This window comes from Neopsephotus bourkii, unplaced genomic scaffold, assembly GCF_033783945.1.
Source record: "Neopsephotus bourkii isolate Nb327-2 ecotype Australia unplaced genomic scaffold, CSIRO-AGI_Nbou_v1 NB_1076, whole genome shotgun sequence".
Lineage (NCBI taxonomy): Eukaryota > Metazoa > Chordata > Aves > Psittaciformes > Psittacidae > Neopsephotus > Neopsephotus bourkii.
Window position 1 is genome coordinate 187,868 of NW_026901564.1, and position 21,214 is coordinate 209,081.

General features: G+C 40.1%; 1 protein-coding gene across 4 annotated transcripts in view; it reads left to right on the forward strand.

Moving 5' to 3' along the window:
• The window catches only part of IQGAP2 (IQ motif containing GTPase activating protein 2), a 127,557-nt gene that overhangs the window by 61,314 nt on the left and 45,029 nt on the right, over positions 1-21,214 (forward strand). Inside the window, exons 3-13 of one of the 4 annotated variants that reach the window (XM_061362050.1) lie at positions 2,437-2,593; positions 3,727-3,804; positions 5,611-5,687; positions 12,333-12,400; positions 12,767-12,880; positions 15,500-15,678; positions 16,354-16,441; positions 17,001-17,164; positions 17,708-17,795; positions 20,186-20,349; positions 20,913-21,073. In XM_061362050.1, the coding sequence (XP_061218034.1) occupies positions 2,437-2,593; positions 3,727-3,804; positions 5,611-5,687; positions 12,333-12,400; positions 12,767-12,880; positions 15,500-15,678; positions 16,354-16,441; positions 17,001-17,164; positions 17,708-17,795; positions 20,186-20,349; positions 20,913-21,073 (1,338 nt within the window). The remainder of the gene's footprint in view (positions 1-2,436; positions 2,594-3,726; positions 3,805-5,610; positions 5,688-12,332; positions 12,401-12,766; positions 12,881-15,499; positions 15,679-16,353; positions 16,442-17,000; positions 17,165-17,707; positions 17,796-20,185; positions 20,350-20,912; positions 21,074-21,214) is intronic. The other 3 variants (XM_061362052.1, XM_061362051.1, XM_061362053.1) reach the window with 3 other exon arrangements.

A 21,214-nucleotide genomic window follows, 5' to 3' on the forward strand; every position in this document is an offset into this window, starting at 1 on the left:
CTTTCAAGTCTGGTCTATTCTCTCTACTATTTTTTCTCCTTTTTTTTTTGTTTCACTGAGCCACTAACATGCTTGCTCTAAAAAGAAATTGATTTTGCTAGTTTGTTTATCTGGACTTATCGTAATTACAACTGTATTCTTCATTACCCACCCACCACCTCTTTCTTTTTTTTTTTGTACCCCTCCTCCCCGGTTTGTTTCCTCATGTTGTTTCCTGTTTGTTCCTCAACGTATTGCATTTACCCACTAGACTGGGTAGCCTTCCTATCCAGAACAGGATGGTTCCAGATTAATCTTAAAGGTTCATCACCACACTGGAAACAAATCCAAACTGGTTTTGCAGTTGTTGTGTAACAGGAGATTTTTAAAGCTGAAGAGTAGCTTTCACCTTGGGTAAGCATCCCATTTAGAGCTTGGGGAATGACTCAATTATATATGGACCCTTCTGGGGGCCCATATATGTATCTTCAAAAACAGTTCCAATGTAATTTTTTTGGGGTTCCCTGGCCTGAAGATATCTGAAAAATCTTTCAATAAGGAAAAAATGAGTAGTATAAAGAATCCAGTGCAAGCTAGCAGTGCTCTGAGGGCAAACAGCTCCTCTCACTGGTGACGGTGCACTGATCAACAGGGTCAGCTTCGGCTCATGGTGATTGCTTCCTGTGGCTCAGAAGCTTGTTCTGCTAATCTGTACAACTTTTTTTTCTAGAAGGCATATTTTAAGAAATAAATTCTGTAAAAAAGCCAACTGGCTCAGGTGAAACCCACATTGCTGGGTGCACATATTCTTTGTTTATTCTTCCTTGTCCTCCTTTTTGAAGAAGACAAATGTTATGACATTTTGCCTTAATGTGTATATCTAGTCTATAAAATGTCATTAATGATGATGACTTTTGTGACCTTTGGCAATAACAGATGAACATGGACCAAGGAAACTTGTCACCGAACCAGCTTTTACACTGCAAACTACAGTTCTCCTAATCACACTCACTCCACACATTTTTGTGTGTTATTGTCCCAGACTTATGTCTGGTGGTTTCCTGAAGAGCTATTTGGGTAGTCTGTGCTTCAGTGAAACAACTTTCATATGTCCTGTAACAAATCCAAAAGTGTAATGGAGTAGGTAATTTATCTTGAGTTTTAACCTGAAACAAAATGATGTAGTGAGTTTTTTTCTTCTCTGTGGTGGGAGAAGAAACTGGCTCACTTTCAACTTGGATCCCAGCTTTCTGGTTTCTAAAGCCACCCCTGTGGAGGTGGTGTTAGATTTGTAATGTTGTCTCAGGCGGCATATAGCAATGCTGCCTCACTGACACTAAGTAAAGCAAACTAATTTCTTTAGTTTTGTTCTTGTCCATTTGTAATTGTATTAATGTCCTTCTAACAACAGAGAGATTGCTTAAGTGGGGGAAAAAAAAATATTAGGAAAGAACTAGCCAGATTTACAGCTCTTGTAAAGTGATTTAGCTGCTAGAGATAAGGATAATATTACAGGGCCAAAACACTTGGACCACCAACGTAAGGAACTTCTGGTCTAGTGATTAGGATTACTAACCTTTTTCAGGAGTTCTTTGGTAGCAGTTTCTCCTGGCTGCTCCATATAAAAATACTGGATAATACAGCTTAATGTCTGTTACTGGCCTTCTGAACTGGTTATGTATTTAATAATTACTGTTTTATATCTACTACCATATGTATCACATCCAAGTCTCAAAAATATAACTAGTTTGCCTCCTTGAAGGATTGAGTCACTCTTTGATGAGAAGTCATCCTATGTGATGGGGGACGGAAATGTTTTGGGTAACTCACTGCCAGGCAGACCTCAAATACATAAAGTACCTTGGGCTGTTTCAACAAAAAGCTTGACTGCTTCCTCCCAGCACTGGCATCATGTGTTTCACAGCTGGACATGGAGAGCTGTAATATACTGTGGGAGGAGGATGAGCTGCTGGAGTGCTCTGTGCTGAGACGAGCATTGCTGTGAGCACACTGGCTGCAGGAACCAGGTTTATCTAGCACATTATTGGCCTTGATGCTCTTGAGGTTCAGCCCTGGCATTCCTATCATGGGTTCTTTTTTTAATGCAAACATCAATAATGCATTGTAGTCTGTGGGTTTTTTTCTGGTTTCATCTTAAATTATTGCCTATTTAAAAGCATAGTTCTGTTCAAAAGATCCAAGTTAAATCCCCCCTTAGCAGATTTATACTTCAAAGAATATTGTTTGGTTACTGATGTGTCACACAGTGCAAACTCGATTCTCTAGTCATTTTGATCTGCCATGTGAATGAATGTGAGAATTTTGTCCTTAGCCTGTACCCTTTCACCTTATGATTGTGTTATGGTAGTGACATTAAAAGTGCAATGGTTGAGGCTGAAAGGTGTCGCTTTTATTAAAACCACAAATAACAATGTTTCTCAAATGGTGTCTCTGTAGGTGGATGGAGGTCTGCTTGGAGGAAGAGCTGCCCCCCACTACAGAGCTGGAGGAAGGCTTAAGAAATGGTGTTTACCTAGCCAAGCTTGCAAAGTTCTTTGCCCCTAACGTGGTGTCAGACAAAAAGATATATGATGTGGAGCAGGCACGCTATAAGGTAATAACTTTTTCTAGTTCTCTCACTGACAAGACAGAAAAAGGAAAAGTGATGTCTGTTTTCCAACTCTTAAATATACTGAGCATCGCTGATGTTCTGCACCTCTCCTGTAAGATTGTCAGGACTAGATGGAAGACACACAGCACTAGACCAGGATGACGTTAGAAATGTTTTACCCTTACAAAAACTGTTAGTGACACTTACTGTTTCTAAAGCTGAACAAATTACACTGCTGGCTCCAGGGAGAACATGAGCTTTACCATTTATACAATTATTCCTTGTTAGGAATAAGAGACAAAAGTAATTCAGGAATTAAACTTGATGACTAATCTAAATTTGATTCATCTTGTATGGAAAGACACTCATTTCATTAGATACTTGTGCTTATTTTATCGAAGTTAACACTGAGAAGCAAACCCAAGCTCCCAGTAATTAAGGTTTGCTTGCTGTTTGTGCCAGCTCTTCATTAACTCCAAGATCATCAATAATACAGAAATGTGTACATGCATATGAGCAATCCCATTACAGAGTGCATTGTTTCAACATGTAGAACAGGCAGAAAAAAATGAAATGGTCATTTTTAAGGTGTAATCACTGGCTGTTGTTCAAGAGTTGAGAAATTAAGCTGTTCTAGGTGTCGTATTGTTACAGAACCATGGTTAAGAATCCTGATTACATTTAAATGCTGCTTCTGAAAATCTCCAGAACTTCAGTCTGGGCTTCTTTTCCTCCTTTCCTCTGACTTTTTAATTCCTGCCTGCCTGGATTGTAGGGAGGGTCAGGTATACCGGTAAGTCTGATGAGTTTGTAAGAGCTCCTTATCCATTCTCCTTCATAGTAGCGCTGAGCAGTGTTAGTACTTCTGCATTTTGGAAGTAGTGGTTCCTAGTATTTGACAGCAAGCCTTTGCTCCCAAAGACTACTGAAAGACTGAACAAATGGCCACTTCAGTCAAAGCCCACTCAGCTGGGTACAAATCTGGCTTATCTTACTTAAAACAAGGCACTGCACAGCATGAGGATGTTGATGTATCGGGATGCCTTGTGAGCAGCAATGAGACTGTGACACTTTGGCCTCCAGGTTCAGACTGGCTTCATGTGACTTTTACCATCTTTTCCTTCTGTTTGCAATAGCGATCTGGCCTTCATTTTCGGCACACTGACAATACCGTGCAGTGGTTAAGAGCAATGGAGTCCATTGGTTTGCCTAAGGTAAGCCTTTAAATTTTAGCCAAGAAATCCGCTCAAGGCACTGACTCAATGAGATGCCCTTTAATCTGTTTGAGCATAAACAGTAACTCTACAGGGAAGGGGTTATTTGGGAAACAAATCTGAAGTGAAGGTAATGCTGAAAGCAGTGGGAGTGTCAGTTACGTGTTACTGCTGCTAGTGTGCATGGGCTGAGGCTACTGCAGATGAGTGCAATGTGTAGAAATTCTCAGAATGCTTCTCCTGTGGGAAGATAAGTAGAATTGTTAGCAGGGGTTTAGCTAGACCTTACTGTAGTACAGTCCTTGTGGGGGCCTGAGAGGAATATGGTTTAAAACAGAAAAGTTAAATCTTTGCTTTCTTTAGGTCTCTGCCTCTCATTGTGTCTCTTGCTGCTTCTTCTTCGTAATGTATCTCCCAGTTTCTCTGCCTCTACCCTTTTTTCAGACTGTCTTCGTACACTTCTGTGCACCTATGCAGCTATGCTGCTCCTCTTCTTCAGCCAGCTGCTTTATTGGATCACCTCTTGTATTTGTCTTTTCTTTCTTGTGAGTCTTCACTTGTCATCTCCCCTTCTGCTGCTGTTTCTGGGCATCAGTGAGTCTTTTTCAGGTGAAAATTCTTTAAGAAAGGGCAGTGTGGAAACACCTACCCTGATTGTTTGGACATTTTGGCACCTGCACAGCTAGGGGCAAGTAATCCCTCAACCAGGCTGCCCAGCAGCCTTCTTGGGGCTCCTAGCCTATGGCAAGTCACAGCAGGGAAGCTCAGGCAGCTGCCAGAAGGGTTGTAGGGACTACTGGCCAGTGACTGCAGGCAAACCCACTGCAGGTGCCCATAAGCAGAAAAGGGCATCCATGACTTCCAGCAGAAATGCTGCAGAGATGGGGAAGGTCCTGCCTTTCCCAGGTCGGGCTTTTTTCTAGTGTAACTTGAGTGATCCATTCAGATGGCTGATTTCCATCCTGCCATCTCTCCTCTGAAACACTTTGCTTCTGTTGCAGAAGGTGGTCATGGCCAAATGCTTTCCTTATTCTCCCTCCCAGAGCTATTGTGAGTGAATGATGAAGAGGGCACTGTACTACTGACTTACTCAGTCTTGTCTCATTAACTGTGGGACAGCACAGCCCCAATTTCCCAGCCTGGGCTGGAAGCGCACTGCCAACTCTCACGGTTAACTAAGTCTTTTTTGTCTTTTTTTTCTTTTTTTTTTTTTTATGTGAAACAGTGTTCAGTGACTGGGACCAAGGCCAGGAACAAATTAGTGGTAGAACCAGAATTGGAACTTATGATGTGACTTTTTGGCAAAATTGCTTAATATTCCTCTGTTCCTCTCTGAATATCTTTCTCTGTGTGTGATGTATTCACAAAGTTAGGGGTACTAGCAATTAGAATTTTGAGGTTTTAAACCATTCTTGATAAGCTTGGTTTGCAAGGAGGTGCTGCAAATTGTAGCTGCATCCCAGGTTTTGGGTGTCTGTAGGAGGATAAGCCCTACTGCTTGCCCTACTACTGGAACTTCTGCCAAAGGACCTTCTCTAAAAATCTTGCTGAAATTCTGCCTGCTTATCTTTCTGCTAGGCCCCCCCCCCCGCTCTGCCCCTATTTTTTTTTAATGCTTTATTGAATTCTTGCTTATGAAAACAACTGGTAAAGTTAAAATAACATCAGAAGGGACTGATTCACAGATGTATAGAAGTAATAGCTGAAATTCTGTAAGTTTAAGGTATAGTCCTGCAGAGAGCTCTTTTTAGCTACTTTTCTGCTCAGCAATATGTCTTCTTTAACTGTATGCTCTTTGTTTTTTAGATCTTTTATCCAGAGACTACGGATGTCTACGATAGGAAAAACATCCCTAGGATGATATATTGCATTCACGCTCTAAGGTAACTAGTGAAGGGAGTAAAAGTTAAAATAATTGCCATATCTAGGAGTGTAGGTCACGAAATGGCTTTAGGGCAACCAGTATATCAAAATCTGACAGAATTTACGTGTTCATTGATTTAAAATTGGAAACAAAAAGTCCAATTTTTTCAGGACTATTGCCCAAATTATTTTAAAAATAAAAATTAAAGACAACTGAATTTAGTGCAGACATTCCTCTCTCAATGAGCACACTCTCACAAAGTTCACATGTGATTTCAAAACACATACTGCAGTAGAAACCAAATAAAAAATTTTATGGGGCAGACAAGCTGATCAGAGTGAAAATGATGGCGAACTGACATCTTACTCTCCCAAAATGGAGCAAATAACTATTGTATTACGATGTCATCAGTGTAAAAATTAACATTTTCCAAGATTTTAAAGTTCTGAGCAACTTGATTTAGAATGTAAATTCAGGAGGGCTTTGACCACACCATTGAAGGTAGAGTTTAGTTTATCTAATTGGTTTTATATGTCCTGCCTCAAAGGTTTTCTTGATGTTTAGCCAGAGTGATGAACATTTGCCTCGTGCTGTCCTGGTGTGAGGGGCAGGGGTGTCAGCAGACAGCTCTTCCCTCTTGTGCCTCTCCTAGCTCATTTCCTGCACATGGAGACCTTTTCCTTTCATTAACTTTCTTGCAACTAGTCTTGCAGAGAACATAATTACCTTTCACCCCAAACACTCTTCTGTGTTCCTAATGGTGTTGTTCAAAGGCACATCAACCTCTCTAAGGCTATAGGTCAGAAACTATTCAATACATGCTGTAACTGAAACTTTCTAAGGTCTAATTCTTGAAATGATGTGGCTATTCTTGCACTCTGTGTGTACTCACTGCAAATAAATAGGTCATACCTATGTGCCATCTTAAGGCATATCAAGGATAAGAGGGTTATGAGGGGCAGTCAACATGGCTTTACCAAGGGGAAGTCATGCTTGACCAATCTCGTAGCCTTTTATGAGGAAATAACACGGTGGATGGATGATGGCAGAGCGGTGGATGTGGTCTACCTTGACTTCAGCAAAGCGTTTGACACAGTCTCCCACAGCATCCTTGCAGCTAAATTGAGGAAGTGTGGTCTGGGTAGTGAGGTGGACTGTGAACTGGCTGAAGGAGAGAAGCCAGAGAGTTGTAGTCTATGGGGCGGAGTCTAGTTGGAGGCCTGTATCTAGTGGAGTGCCTCAAGGGTCGGTACTGGGACCAGTATTATTTAATATATTCATCAATGATTTAGATGAGGGAATTGAGTGTACTATCAGCAAGTTTGCTGATGACACTAAGCTGGGAGGAGTGGCCGACACGCCAGAAGGCTGTGCTGCCATCCAGTGAGACCTGGACAGGCTGGAGAGTTGGGCGGGGAATAACTTGAAGAAATATAACAAGGGAAAGTGTAGAGTCCTGCATCTGGGCAGGAACAACCCCAGGTTCCAGTATAGGCTGGGGAACGACCTGTTAGAGAGCAGTGTAGGGGAGAGGGACCTGGGAGTCCTGGTGGACGACAGGGTGACCATGAGCGGACACTGTGCCCTTGTGGCCAAGAAGGCCAATGGCGTCCTGGGGTGTATTAGAAGGGGGGTGGTTAGTAGGTCGAGAGAGGTCCTCCTTCCCCTCTACTCTGCCCTGGTGAGACCTCATCTGGAATATTGTGTCCAGTTCTGGGCCCCTCAGTTTAAGAAGGACAGGGACCTGCTGGAGAGAGTCCAGCGCAGGGCAACTAAGATGATTAAGGGAGTGGAGCATCTCCCTTATGAGGAAAGACTGAGGGAGCTGGGTCTCTATAGTTTGGAGAAGAGGAGACTGAGGGGTGACCTTATTAGTGTATATAAATATATAAAGGGGGAGTGTCACGAGGATGGAGCCAGGCTCTTCTCAGTGGCAAACAATGATAGGACAAGGGGAAATGGGTACAAACTGGAACACAAGAGGTTCCACTTAAACTTGAGAAGAAACTTCTTCTCAGTGAGGGTGACAGAACACTGGAACAGGCTGCCCAGGGAGGTTGTGGAGTCTCCTTCTCTGGAGACATTCAAAACCCGCCTGGACACGTTCCTGTGTAACCTTATCTAGGTGTTCCTGCTCCGGCAGGGGGATTGGACTAGATGATCTTTTGAGGTCCCTTCCAATCTCTAACATACTGTGATACTGTGGTACCACCATCTTATTTCTTTCAAATGCTATGTGTTAGGAGTTGACAGTCTTGGTTCTGTTGTGGTGTTTGCTATTGGGCTGGGTTGCTGGTTTGGGGTGGGGGGAGGGTTTGGTCATATTTGCAAGTGTTGCTGCTTGAAATTCTTATGCCTGGTGTAATTCTAACTATAGAGTATCACCAGGACAATTTGAGGGTAGCTCTCACCTAAAATTTGATAGTGCAATCTGTTCTGTCAGCGGGTGTCTCGTATAAGCTTAAAGTGATTTATTGAATTAGATGTATGGGCCTCTGATGTTAACCAGCTCAGGTGACATGGTTTGCTGAGTGCCCCTCCAGCCATGTTATGGACTGACTTGAATTTTTTGCAGGAGGTGGAAGAACACAATGAGGTTTTCCAATATTTGCTCCCTCATGTATGGAGGAACACTTCATCAACTGTGCATTTGAATGCTGCATGAACAATAAACCCATCAATTAAATACCTTCATAAGTTCTGCCTAGTCTTTGCAACAGCAATAACTCTTTTCATTTTGAGCCGAATTTTGCAATAGGTTGACCTTTTCAGAAGTTTTCCTTTCGTGATCTTGACAGGCCCCAGCACTTATGCCAACATCAGAATTAGTCTGTATTGTCTTAGCTTTCACTTCCACATTTGTCTTGTTTAAATTACTTTTCCTTGCTGTGTATCAACGCAAAGCTATAACTCTGCACTTACAAGATAATATTTTAGAAACAGACTTACAGGCAGGATGAAGAATTGAAGAAACAATTCTTGAGCTTCATTTATTTCTATGTTTTTTCCTAAAATGTGTAGGTCCTTCACTTTCAAATCAGTTCTCTCCAGCCTTTCAAATTAAACTCCTCTGCTAGTATTAAATGGCACACAGCCTACATTGAAAGCAGTCTGGCAAACAGAATTAAGGGCAGGCCATTGGCTTGGCTAGCGACATTCCCAGTTGTACTGGCATCAGAGGAACACTGAACAGTAGAACTGATTCTGTTCCTCTTCTGCAGCTGGCATCTGTTCCCCCAGCTTCAACATCATGCACCCTACCCGCTTTACTCTCTGGGTTTGTTAGGGAATCCTCTTGCAGGGAGTCACCAACAGTCCACTGACCCTGGAAAAGTGCATATCCCTGCTTTTCTCAGGGTCCAGCACCACAGCATCCAGAAACAGCAATTTTAGTCAGGCTTTTCACCTTTGCAGCTGTAGCATATATACATGACCACTGTATGAAGAATCACCATTGGGTTGGAAAGCTAAATTCTAATGCATCTTGGAGCACATGCTCAAATTTCAAAGGCTTATAACTTAGGAAAATTGAACACTTTCTCAGAGGTGAGGGGTTGACCTACTTATTCTTTTCTTAGTTGTTACTAAGTCATTACTCTGAAGCAACATGATTCTTGAGCTTTCTAACAAAACTATGTAAATTTAACACAGGATATTTTCTTGTTCTTGTTCTTGGAAATCCTGGAGCCATCTTTAGTTCAGATTTTTCCTGCTTGAGTTCATTTATACACAGTTAGTGTGCATAACTAAAGTGCTTAAAATTAATAAGATTATTTTTAATTTCTCCTTTAAGAAGAATGAAATAGCCTTAACTGGATGTAGTAGGAGAAAAAATCGCCATCATTCCAAAAGGTCTATTTGACACCTGAAATGTTAACATTTCACAGGGAAGTTTCTGGTTATTTGGGGTCTGATGATCTTTGAGCTGCTTGAGCGCATGAAGAGAGAAAATTACTCTAAGCAAGATGGTTTAAATATATTTTTTAGGATATGTCCTGGTTGAGGTCTGAAATGAAGACCATTGCACCAACTGTATGTGGAACAACTTGCACTGTCAAATACAGCACTACTCTGTCCAGGAAGGAATGACGTAGCAAACAATTTCTAGATTCCTGTTGAATATAATTACCCTCTTGCTTTTTTCCTGTTGAAATCTCAGTACTTAAAGCCCATGAAAAATACAAAGGCATAGGTCTCATTTCTTGCACCATTTTTCTTGTGAAAGCCGATTTGGATTTGTTCCTGGACTAAATGAGGTTAAGAGCTGCTTCTCTTAAATTAAGATGCTGAGAGTGATTCATGTTAATAAATAGCAGTGCTTCTGCGACGTTGTTTTTTCCCCTTCCCCTGAAAAACTTAGTTGTCAAATGACAAATCTGCTTGCAAAGGCAAGTAGATCACTGCTACCTCCTGGACAAACTATCCCTTTGAAGCTGGACAGCTTCAAAACATTGTTTTCAAATAAGCACTAGAAAAACACACACATTTTTTTAAAGAAAAAAAGGCACACTATTTTCAGATCTGTTTTTTATGGCATGTTATATATGAGCTAACCATAAAACAAGACCCATGAACCTCTGCCTGGTATGAATGGCAGCTCTGTGTGGGTGAGCAAGAGGAACTTCACCTGGGGACTTCCTTTTCCCATTTGTTTCTCCCTTGCTCCTGAAGCCTCATATCCAGCTTTCTTAACGCCAAGATCCCCTGCTTTTGATTTTATGTGGGTTCCCTGAGGTTCAAGTTACACTATAAAAGCACTAAGCAAGCTGTTTCAAGTGAAATTATAACCTAATACAGAATAGAAGCGTCTTGGTGCTCCCTGCAGGACTCGAAGTACATTTTCAGCACCACCTGGTGGTTAATGAATTTATCCAAGAAAGGGAGTGTCGAAGTATGGAGCGTGGTTCAGTACCCTCCAGGAAGGGCTGAGCAGCAAAAGTATTAGTCTTGGATGTTCATACCACATTTTTTAGCTTTATCCTTGTGCTGCTGCTGGTCTCCATAACTGTTTGTATAACACCCTTCAGCTTCATACCCACCCAGTCCTGCAGCCAGGGCTGTTCCCCTGTCGCAAGCTTAAAGTAAAATCTCTATCAAAGCCCACAAGGGAATACTGGTACGTAGATAAGGGTAATGGAAGAACGTGATCCTTTCGTTATTATAGTCATGGTATAGAAAACTTGCATTTAAGACTGCTTTGAAAGCAGTGATTTGCAGGGGCTGCAGCAGTCAAAAGTGTTGACCTACATGAGAAGTGCTGTTGTGTCCATCCAGGTTGTGACAGAGCAGAGCAGCAGTGGTATCATGGAAGATGAACTGTTGATTCTGTTTGCTCTGAAATAAATGTGACAGCTACAAATACTTGCTTTGAAGACTCATCCTGTGATTTGCTAATAGCAAAAAAACCCAAACAATAAAACACAACAGGGAAGAGTACCCCTCTAGAAACAAAACCCCTAATCTGCAATACACAGTTGCAGTGTATGAAGTTGTGGTGAGGTAATTCAAATAAGTGGTGCAAAATAATCCTTGTGGAGGAATGCATTATCTAAGTCTGTTTTTTTTAATCTACTTTTTTGATCACAGCTTGCAAAACGGACTTGTTGATCTTCAGTAGAAATTATATATATATATATTTGATAAACTATAGAAACACCAATCTTTCACGAGTGAATGCATACCTTTGGAAGACACTGAGAAAATATGCATGTACTCATATTCTTCTCCCTTTCTCCCTTTCTCCCTTTCTCCCTTTCTCCCTTTCTCCCTTTCTCCCTTTCTCCCTTTCTCCCTTTCTCTCTTTCTCTCTTTCTCTCTTTCTCTCTTTCTCTCTTTCTCTCTTTCTTTCTCCCTTTCTCCCTTTCTCCCTTTCTCCCTTTCTCCCTTTCTCCCTTTCTCCCTTTCTCCCTTTCTCCCTTTCTCCCTTTCTCCCTTTCTCCCTTTCTCCCTTTCTCCCTTTCTCCCTTTCTCCCTTTCTCCCTTTCTCCCTTTCTCCCTTTCTCATTTTTTTTTTCTTTTTCTATTTCAGATAGCACCCTAGAGCTCTAGGAATGAGTATATATGGTTTTGCATGCTATATTGAAACAAAAATATTACTTCATGGATATCCCTTTAAATTGAGATTTCTTTGTTTTCCAAAAAGATAAATAGTTAATCACACAAATATATTTGAGATAGGCTCAGATGGACTTAGAGGTCCTTGTTCCTCTACATTTAGTAAGAAGGGTATCGGTGATACGCGTGTCTTCAGATATTAATTACAGGGAAGACACAACACAAGTCAGACAGTACATAGATCCAAAGCTATAAGCTGTACTAAAGTGCATTCACACCTTGATTTCCCCCTTCCCCCCCAGTGTGGGCTTTTGAAATTTTTTAACTGTCCTCCCTTAAGTTTTCCTACTTGTTTACACATCCCCTGTCATCTGATATATGCTGACAGTGCCTCTCTCAGGGATGCTTCTTTGAAATGTCAAGTAAAACCAGACTTCTCTTTCTGTAAAATTTGAAAATACAGAATAAAGAAAACTGCAGGGTTAATTTATTCCATATTGGCCCATGAAATTCAAGGGTTAAAGGACACGATTCATAAAAACACTTCTGTGCAGAAAATGGACATCTCAAGTACATGCAGGATTTTACATTTTAAATTTCTTCTTTGCAGTTTATATCTGTTCAAACTAGGATTAGCACCACAAATCCAGGACCTACTGGGGAAAGTAGACTTCACAGGTAATAAACTGATTATCTGATCATATGTTAGATGGTTTTATCACCCAGTAAATCTGCTAACTTTGTACGTATTTTCTATTACGGTCTTTCTCCTCCCACAAGGTTGTTATGAACACATTCTAATAAAGTACGGGGGAGGCTGCTATTTTTAATGGATGTCAGACTGGGAAGGAGGGAAGGGAGTGAATTTGCATGGAATACTTGTCATGTCTTAGATTCCATCAAAATGGGGAGGAAAAACTGCTAAGAAGCCCTGACCACACACACTTTCAAAAACATTGCACCCGTATTTATAGGTACAGTGATTCATAAAGGAGTTGTTCAGCTTTTCTACTAATAATATTAATTTTTTTTTAATGTAAACAGAGGAAGAAATCAGCAACATGCGAAAGGAGCTAGAGAAGTATGGCATACAGATGCCATCTTTCAGTAAAATTGGTGGGATTCTGGCCAGTGAATTATCAGTGGATGAAGCTGCATGTAAGTGTGGCTTTTGTTCCGTTTTCTACTGGGTAATTTGACAGAATGCTAACAAAATATTGTCTGTGGTTTAATTCACCATGTTTGCACTCCTTAATAAATAGCAGGAAAAGCACACAAATTTTCACTGGTTACCACTCTGCATCATTGTTGCAAGACCTCTTGCAAGTTTTCAGTCTGCATTCAGTCTGCAGGAGCATCTCCCTTGAACCATAGGAGGTGCTACCAGAAATAAAGATTTCTTACCATTTTTTTTTTTTTTTTTTGCATGAGTTTAATATTTTGGTAGCAGGTGCTCCTCCAGAATGATGACTCAATCTCTGCGTGTGCCCCTGCACTGTAGAGGGTTTAGTGGAGATGGCCACAGGAATGACGTGTCTCCTTTGTGCCTCCTTCATGTGTTGGGTTTTTGCAGGAGCCTTGCAGGCTTTCCTCAAACACATCAGGTTGCTTTGTTGGGACAGCAACCTGAGACATTTAAATAAGCTTTTCCTTTTTAGGGAGATTTATAAACAGTTATGGTCCTTTTGAGTCTGATTTGAATAGCCTCCACTCAAAAACATATTTTAATGTTTTTTTGTTGCCCAAGCTTATCCATCGTAGTACATCTGTTATTTCTCCTTTGGGTTTTTTTTATTATTTGGGGGGGGGTGTTGGATTTTTTGAGGGTTTTTTGTTTTGTTTTGTTTTGGTGGTTTTGGATTTTTGTGGAATGAAGTGACATATTAGAAAAAAAAACAAATCAAAACAAATAAAAAATACAACCACAAAACAAAAATAAAAAATTGCTTGAACTTAAATGACATGAAACAAAGTGTGCTCACTTCAGTCCACATTTGAGCTCTGGTTATTTTGCTGAAAATCCTAGCCTTTTTCAGACAGCTGTTCTGAAGAACAGAAGGGATGGCTTGAGTATGATTAATGGCACAGTGGATCACTGATACAACCCAGTAACAGTACTGCAGACTGTGCATGGGGAGGCGGGGGGAATAAAACTTGCATTATAATTAAGTTCCACTGAAAGTTGTTAAACCTTGCAAAGTGGAATCATTGAAACAAGCTGATTTATGATGTTACTTACTGTGCTGAAATTTCCAGACCTTAACTTAAAACACACTTTCTCACATTGATTTGCATTGCCTGTGTTGTATATTTTGGAAACTGCTATAGCTCAGTATATGTATGCTTCTGTAAAGCTAGCTCTTAAAACACTACCTTTGGAAGTGAGGGTAGTTTGTCTCTTGTTTTTAGCAAATTTTCAGAGATACAGTGACTACCAAGCACTTTTCCAGGGAGCTGCTTTCCTTCTCTGAAGATGAAAGGGCCGCAACTTCCTTCTTTGAAAGCTTATTATAGAATGCGTAGGATTTCCTTTAACTTCTGAAGTGTTTTCAGTTTCCATAGAAAAGCAGGGTTTCCTGATGCTGTTTCTGTCCCTTTGGGCAAGGGGTGTGCTGTAGATAACAGGCACTGCCCGAGCACAGGAAACATCTGCTTTGGAAACCCTCAAGCGCTAGTGAGGTTGAATGTGGAGGTCCTACTGGAAGAAAGGGTCTACCACTCTGCTTCTGAAATGAAATAAGCAAAAGGAGATATGAAATGAAACCACTGATTACTCATGCTATGCTGTCAGCAATAGCAGAAATCAGAGTGCAAAAAGTAGGCTTAAGCGCTTTCAAAGCAAGCTGATTTGTAACTCTCGCCATTATCCCATCCCTGCAGGCTACTTATTCAAGTCCAATCAGGCTTCTCACAGCTTCTCTTGGTAGACGGGTTCACAACATTCACCAATACCTGTTCATATCTTTCCTAATCTTGAAGCTGTCTTTTGACTACTTTTTGCCAGCTCCACTTACATCAGTAAGGCCTCTTCTACGACGTGGAAGTGATTATATCCTTCCTATGTGTTTTATTATATGAGGATGTAGGGGTGATATGTGTGTCTAAGAATGGTAGTTGTTTTAGCCCCTTGAAGTTGACCTGGATCTTCATAGAATCACAGAATACTCCAAGCTGAAAGGAACCCATAAGGATCATTGAGTCCAATTTCCCTGCTCCTTGAGGCACAACCTAAAACTGAAACATATGACTCAGAGCATTGTTCAGATACTCCTTGAACTCTGACAGGTTTGACACTGTGACCACCTCCCTGGGGAGTCTGTTCCAGCAACCAACCACCCCCTCAGTAAAGAACCTCTTCCTAATGTCCAGTCTGAACTTCCTCTGTTTGTAAAGTTCAATGTCAAAGGAACCAGTGCATGTGTCTCTGGTTGTTTGTCTTCCGCTGTGCCAGCTGCTTATGTTTTCCATGTGATGCTGTGGTAAACTGAGATAGAGCAAAATCATTTTAGACCAACTTTATAGCATGAATTTAGTGATAAGCAATGGATTATACACCAACAGCTAGGCAAGTCGTCCAGTAACTGCCTTCTATGATAATGTATAGCTTGACTTCATGTTTTTTCATGTTTAAGGGAAACATTAGGAATGGGGTGTTGAAGGGGAATATGAAATTTTTTAATATGTATTAAACACTCAATTCAAATAAATCAGAAGAAGCAGTGACAGTTTTGAATGTGTTTTACTTCCTGAAATTTAGGATTGTGCTTTTCATTTCAGTGCATGCAGCAGTAATAGCAATTAACGAAGCTATTGAGAAGGGAATAGCTGAGCAAACCATTGTAACTCTGAGGAACCCAAATGCAATGTTGTTAAATGTGGATGAAGAACTTGCACAAGACTATCAGAATGAACTCTTTGAAGCTAAAAGAAGAAAGGGATCAAATGCAAGACTTAAGGTAGTGGTATTTTATTTTCACTTCAAGTATACATGTTCCTTCATGTTGCTTGTCATTTTGTAGTACTACTGTTCTAAAAATTAACTTAATCGTAATAGAGCAATTATGAAAAAAAACTTTTAAATGAAAAAAGATAAATAATATTAATGCAACAAGCTGGCAGCCAGTTTTTTAAGACTATGATTGGTATGAGTAGGATGTAGCTTATCTTCAACCAAAGTAAAAAATACTGGAAGACTAAAACCAAAAAGGACTGGTTTTCCTCTATTGGCTGCTTTAGAAGTAAAATAAATAAAAACAAAACAAAACAAAAATCTGCTTAAAAAGTTGCAAAAACAATTATATCTTTTTTGAGTGTGAAGTATAACCTCTGCCACAGATCTTTAATGTGAAATTATCTGCTTTGTTTCTTACTTGAGAGATAATGCTTTCTATAGTTGAAAAATGCTACACTATATTTATGTGGCTATTTTACAGGAAGCAAAAAAACAATGCTTTAAATTCTGCTCAGCAAGTTACCACGAAGTGCTAATTTGTTTCATTCCTGTGGCTGACAAATTCCTTTACAAATACATGCAGCAAACATTTCAGCTGATAGAGTTTTAATGGCTCCTGCTAACAGCTTTTCTCTCTGTAAAGTTTTTGCCTGTACTAGCACCAGTTTTGTTTTCTTAGAATGGCACAATCTGTGAAGAAGAGAGAGATGTTTACGAGGAGCTGCTGACACAAGCTGAGATTCAAGGCAATATCAATAAGATAAACAGTAAGCTGTTCTGGATCACAGAAGTGTGCACATAACTTGGGATCTCCCAGCTTCCAGCTGAATGTGACCTTAATCCATGTGAACAAACAAAATATTTCTGTGGAATATTATAAAATACGCAGAAGTAGCTTATGTCTGTCTACAACAGTGTTTTCTTGCTGCTCCTTCTTTACTGATCTTTTGGGGGACTAATGGTCTGGGTTTCTGGGTTTTGCTGTAAGAAGTCCTCAGTTCACACTGAAATCGTTCATTGCCTGCCCTGTTTCCTTACATTTGAGTTCCTTTTGTGTGCAGAATACTGTAAATTTTGACCCCCTTTTCTATATAGAGCCAAAATTATTTCGTAACCTTCCAGTAAGGTGTGGTTGAAGCCCTCATAGACAAGCTTGCACAGAGCCAGAGACTCCCTTTGCAGGATTAGTCTTGAAATAGATAATCCTCTGCTGCATAAAGATTGCCACTCTAGCTGGCTTTTACGTAAAGTGAGATGCTGACAGCAATGAAATTTCATTTTTCACGAAAGCATATTTGCTGTTTATAAGCATTGTTTTCATTTCAGTTCACATAGCTTTAGTCCAAGTGAATGAGGCTATTGACCAGCAAGATGAAGTGGCACTGATGGCAGGTTTGAACCGTCCTGCTCTGAGCCTACTTGAAGTTCTGCCACAAAATTCCTCATGGTACCTAATGCAATTGTGCAGTTCTAAAGAACAGAAAATGCAGGTAATGAAATGGAATAATACTACACATCAGCTTGCTTTTTTTTTTTTTTTTCTTAGCAGATTTTAATCCAGAGAAAGATTACCTTTACTCTGCCTTCAGCATCACTTATAAAACAGCTTTATAGAAGTTTTTGAATAACTGATGTACTAATCAACACTGAAGTAGCTGCATTTGCTCTGAAGAGCATGATGCCTTTTTAAGTAGTTACTAAGATATAAGAAGAAAATGTATAGCACGCAGCCCCTAATACTATGTTTGATTTGAAAATGAGTTAAACTTGAGTACATCCAAAGGCGATATTGACTCACTAATGGCAAATGAAAGAATTGGTGTTAAGGAGATTTTAATGGGTTTTAAGGAGTAAAAACATTATTCTGAGCAAGATGAAAATCACAGGAAAAGACTAATGCTGTATTTACTATGTGTTTGATGCACAGGGGATAGTACAATCAAATCCCAGTGTCCCATCAAGGGATTTTATCCCTTATCTTCCATCAAACTTCAAAGTGCAATTAAATTTTATTTTTTTTTCTGATCTGTTAGATAGCAGGGGTTCCAAATATGCTCGACAAAAGTGAAATTCAGAATGAAGTTAGTGTTGCCAATGCGGAAGCTGAGGCTCACAAGCTTAGTGAGTAACTGTTTTAATACTGAATTTTTATCATCACCACTTAATTACGCTAATCTGATTAACTGAATCCACCATTTCTGCATAAAACAACGTTTCTCAAACAGAAGAAATGTGTTGCATTTTATTTTTGAAACTGTTCTCAGTGTCACGATTTCCAAGCCATCAATCTGTGCCACATTGGATATACTCTTATCTGAGGTAGCTAACAATTTTTTCTTTGAATAACTTGAGCCACTGGTAAACACATTGGCTAAAACTGAAGACAATGGACAGCTTGATGGCTTGAACAAATATTTACCAGTGTAATCCTCATTTGGGAGTGATGAACATCCTTGTAGAATTAAAATAGAATGACCACATGGAAGAATATTTTGCAATCACGTCAGAGTAAAACTTTTCTCAGTTTTAGACACACTTATCTGTCTAAACTGTTCTTACCCTGCTAAGAATGTCACAAGACAAGTTATAGTTTCTAAAGAAAATATAGTTAAAGGGGATCTAAATTTGCAGTGCATGTATTGCTGCTTTTGACTGGAATCTTCTTTGCTAGGAAGTTCAGCTTTCATTAAACTGCTACATCTGGGCATGGCTTAGTGGCTGTTTTGTTTCTGGTGGTATTTCCAGTGCTTTCAAACCAAGCTGATTGCTTTTGTAATGTGACTGAAAGGCTGTCCTGTGAAGTCAATATAAGCCAGAAGAGAAGTTTGACTTGTTACGTCAAATGTTAGCCTATTTTACATTGTTTAGACATGGCGAGCAGTACTTTTTCTAGAAGAATCGCTCCTTGGTAAAGGAAATGAGAAGGGAGAATGCGATGTACGAAAATCAGTAACAGTGATCTGGAGACCAACATATTTCTTATGTTTGGTTTGAAAAGGAAAAAACAGTGGGTTTTGTTATTGGAATGTGAACAATGTAAACTGTATTTTGCAAATTGCATGCTCGATTCCTGCATTAGAAATCATTAGCTTGGTTATTCACTGAAGAGCTTGTCTAGTCAATTTGTGGACTCTGACTCTTTTTCTGTTTGCATTTTTCTCTCAAAAAAGCATGCACACTGTAGCTTTGAGTGCTTTTTCCTTTTCGTAACCTCAGGAAAAGCCAACAGTGAGGACCTTCAAAAGCAACGTGGCCCTATATGACCAAGGGGCTTGTTTAGGTGGGCCTGGTTGCATAAAAAGGTTTTCAACATTTTTGTGTTGTATAATAAGATCTGAGTGTTGCTGCATACATGAACTGTGGATAGTGTCTTCTGTACAAGCAGTCTTGTACAGACTTAAGCAGTCAGTAGTGACTGAAAACATTCCCTGGATGATAGTGTACAGAAAAGCCATAAGATAAGGGAGGTGACGGAAATTACACTTATAATTGTTATTCTTTACCACATACGGTCTAACCTTCGAGGTTGATTCCCTCTGTGCAAGACCAGAGCAGTCCCTTGTACAATGTGTTCCTGGGTGTGTCCTGGCCTGGGTTTCTTCAAAGTTGACTCTAGGTGTGCAATTACAGTGGCTATGCCTAAGCTAAGGACTTTTGTAAGGTTTCTGCAGTTGCCCAACTGGAAAGTGGTTTTTGGTGTTTTTCTGCTAGGTTCAAACATCTGCTGAAGTCCATTCAGCAAAAAGCAAACCAGGTGAATTATTCAGGTGCTGAAAAGAGTAGCGCTTGTACTCCCTTGTGGTGGTCTGTTTTATTTTAAATCTGAGTTGTAGAGAAGGGGAAACTTCCCAGATGGTAGTGGTTGTGAGGGCTGATCTGCCATGCTGGTAGACAAGCAAAGAAGAGATGGCATGAAGTCCTAGAAGCCATAGCATGTGGTTTTCCCTTCATTCAGCTACTGAAATTCTCAAACCCCCAACATGTGGCTTATTTCAACCGGGCTTCCTGAAATGGACAACAGAATGTCTTTGTTACAGTACAGGTTTGTTCTAGCTAGCTGAGTTAGGTCCTGGTGAAAAGAGGATTCGAGGGAGGAACGCAGTGCAGAAGGAAAGGGGCATTAAGTGGTGAAGCAAGACTGGGGCACTGGAGCTGACATACCCAGCAGTACCTGCCACATGCAAACTCAGGAGGGATGTTAGGGCTTTCTGTGTGCTAGGATGGGGTCAGCTCTTTGTTTTGGGTTAAAGGTAGAATAAGCAGCCACTGATGTCTAAAAGTCCAGAAACTTCAAAGTCCTCCAGTCAATTATTTGCTGCATACCTTTTAACAGACACTGGTTTTGGGACGTTCAGCAGTTTTATCTTGAAGAATCTCACACAAGTATGTTTGGTTTTTCTCTGATGACAGCAAACTATATTCTTTGGAATAACCTAATTGTCATCTACATGGCATAAAGAACAAATAGTATATGAAAATTAATAGGCTTTTCTTTCCCCGCTGTTCTCTAGAACTTATAGCAGTTGACAATATCAATACTGCAATTCGTAACTGTGATCCTAGTAAAACACTGGTTGCATTGATGAAACCGGAGGCGCAGCTGCCTGTTGTTCACTCATTTGCTGCTGTTTTCTATCAGACTGAGCTGTTCAACCTCCAACAACAGAATGCTGTGGTAAGAGTGAAAAGTTTGAGCTGCTTGCTGATGTTATGTAGTCAAACCATGAAAAAGCACAAACATAGCATGTTGTTGTGTAAAATCAAACTTGATTCTATTGCCATAGTGTTACATATTGCATGAATGGTTTTGGTTGAATAGGCAATATTGAATCACAAAATCCATTTTTTGACACTTTGCTCTGGCTGAGCTCTTGTGTTGCAACAAATCAACTGATAATTTTTTTAATTATTGCATGCCCTTAATGAGGACCATCCCTGTTTTGTTATACAGTATTTATTGTAAATACACTATATCGTGTAGAAAAGTAATCCTCTGCAATGAGAGTAAGACCAAAATAGATGGGACTGTGGCCCAAAGGAAGGAAAGTCTGAAGAAATGTGTAGCAAACTCAGTAAGGTTTGCCACCAGTGCTGTGTTAACCTGACATGCCTGTGAGTAGGAAACTTGTCAGGCTTATTAAATCAAGTCCATCTCCTTGATGGTATCTAGACTGTGTAACTCAAATTTGTTGCACGGCTTACTTAGCTTCCTGACTGTGGTACATTATTGTCCTACAGAACTACCTGGCACATGATGAACTGTCTATTGCAGTAGAAATGTTGTCAGCTGTTGTGTTGCTAAACCAGGCCTTGGAAAATAAGGACCTCCTAATGATAAAGAATCATCTCAGAACCCCATGTATTGGCTTCAATAATCTGGAAGAGGAAAACTTTCAACGGTAAAGGCTCATTTTGTCTTGACTGGATGTCTGGTGACATGGTTTAGTGATGGACTTGTCAGTCCTGGGTCAACAGTTGGACTTGATGATCTTAAAGGTCTTTTCCAACATAGTTTATTTTATGATTCTATAACTTGGCAA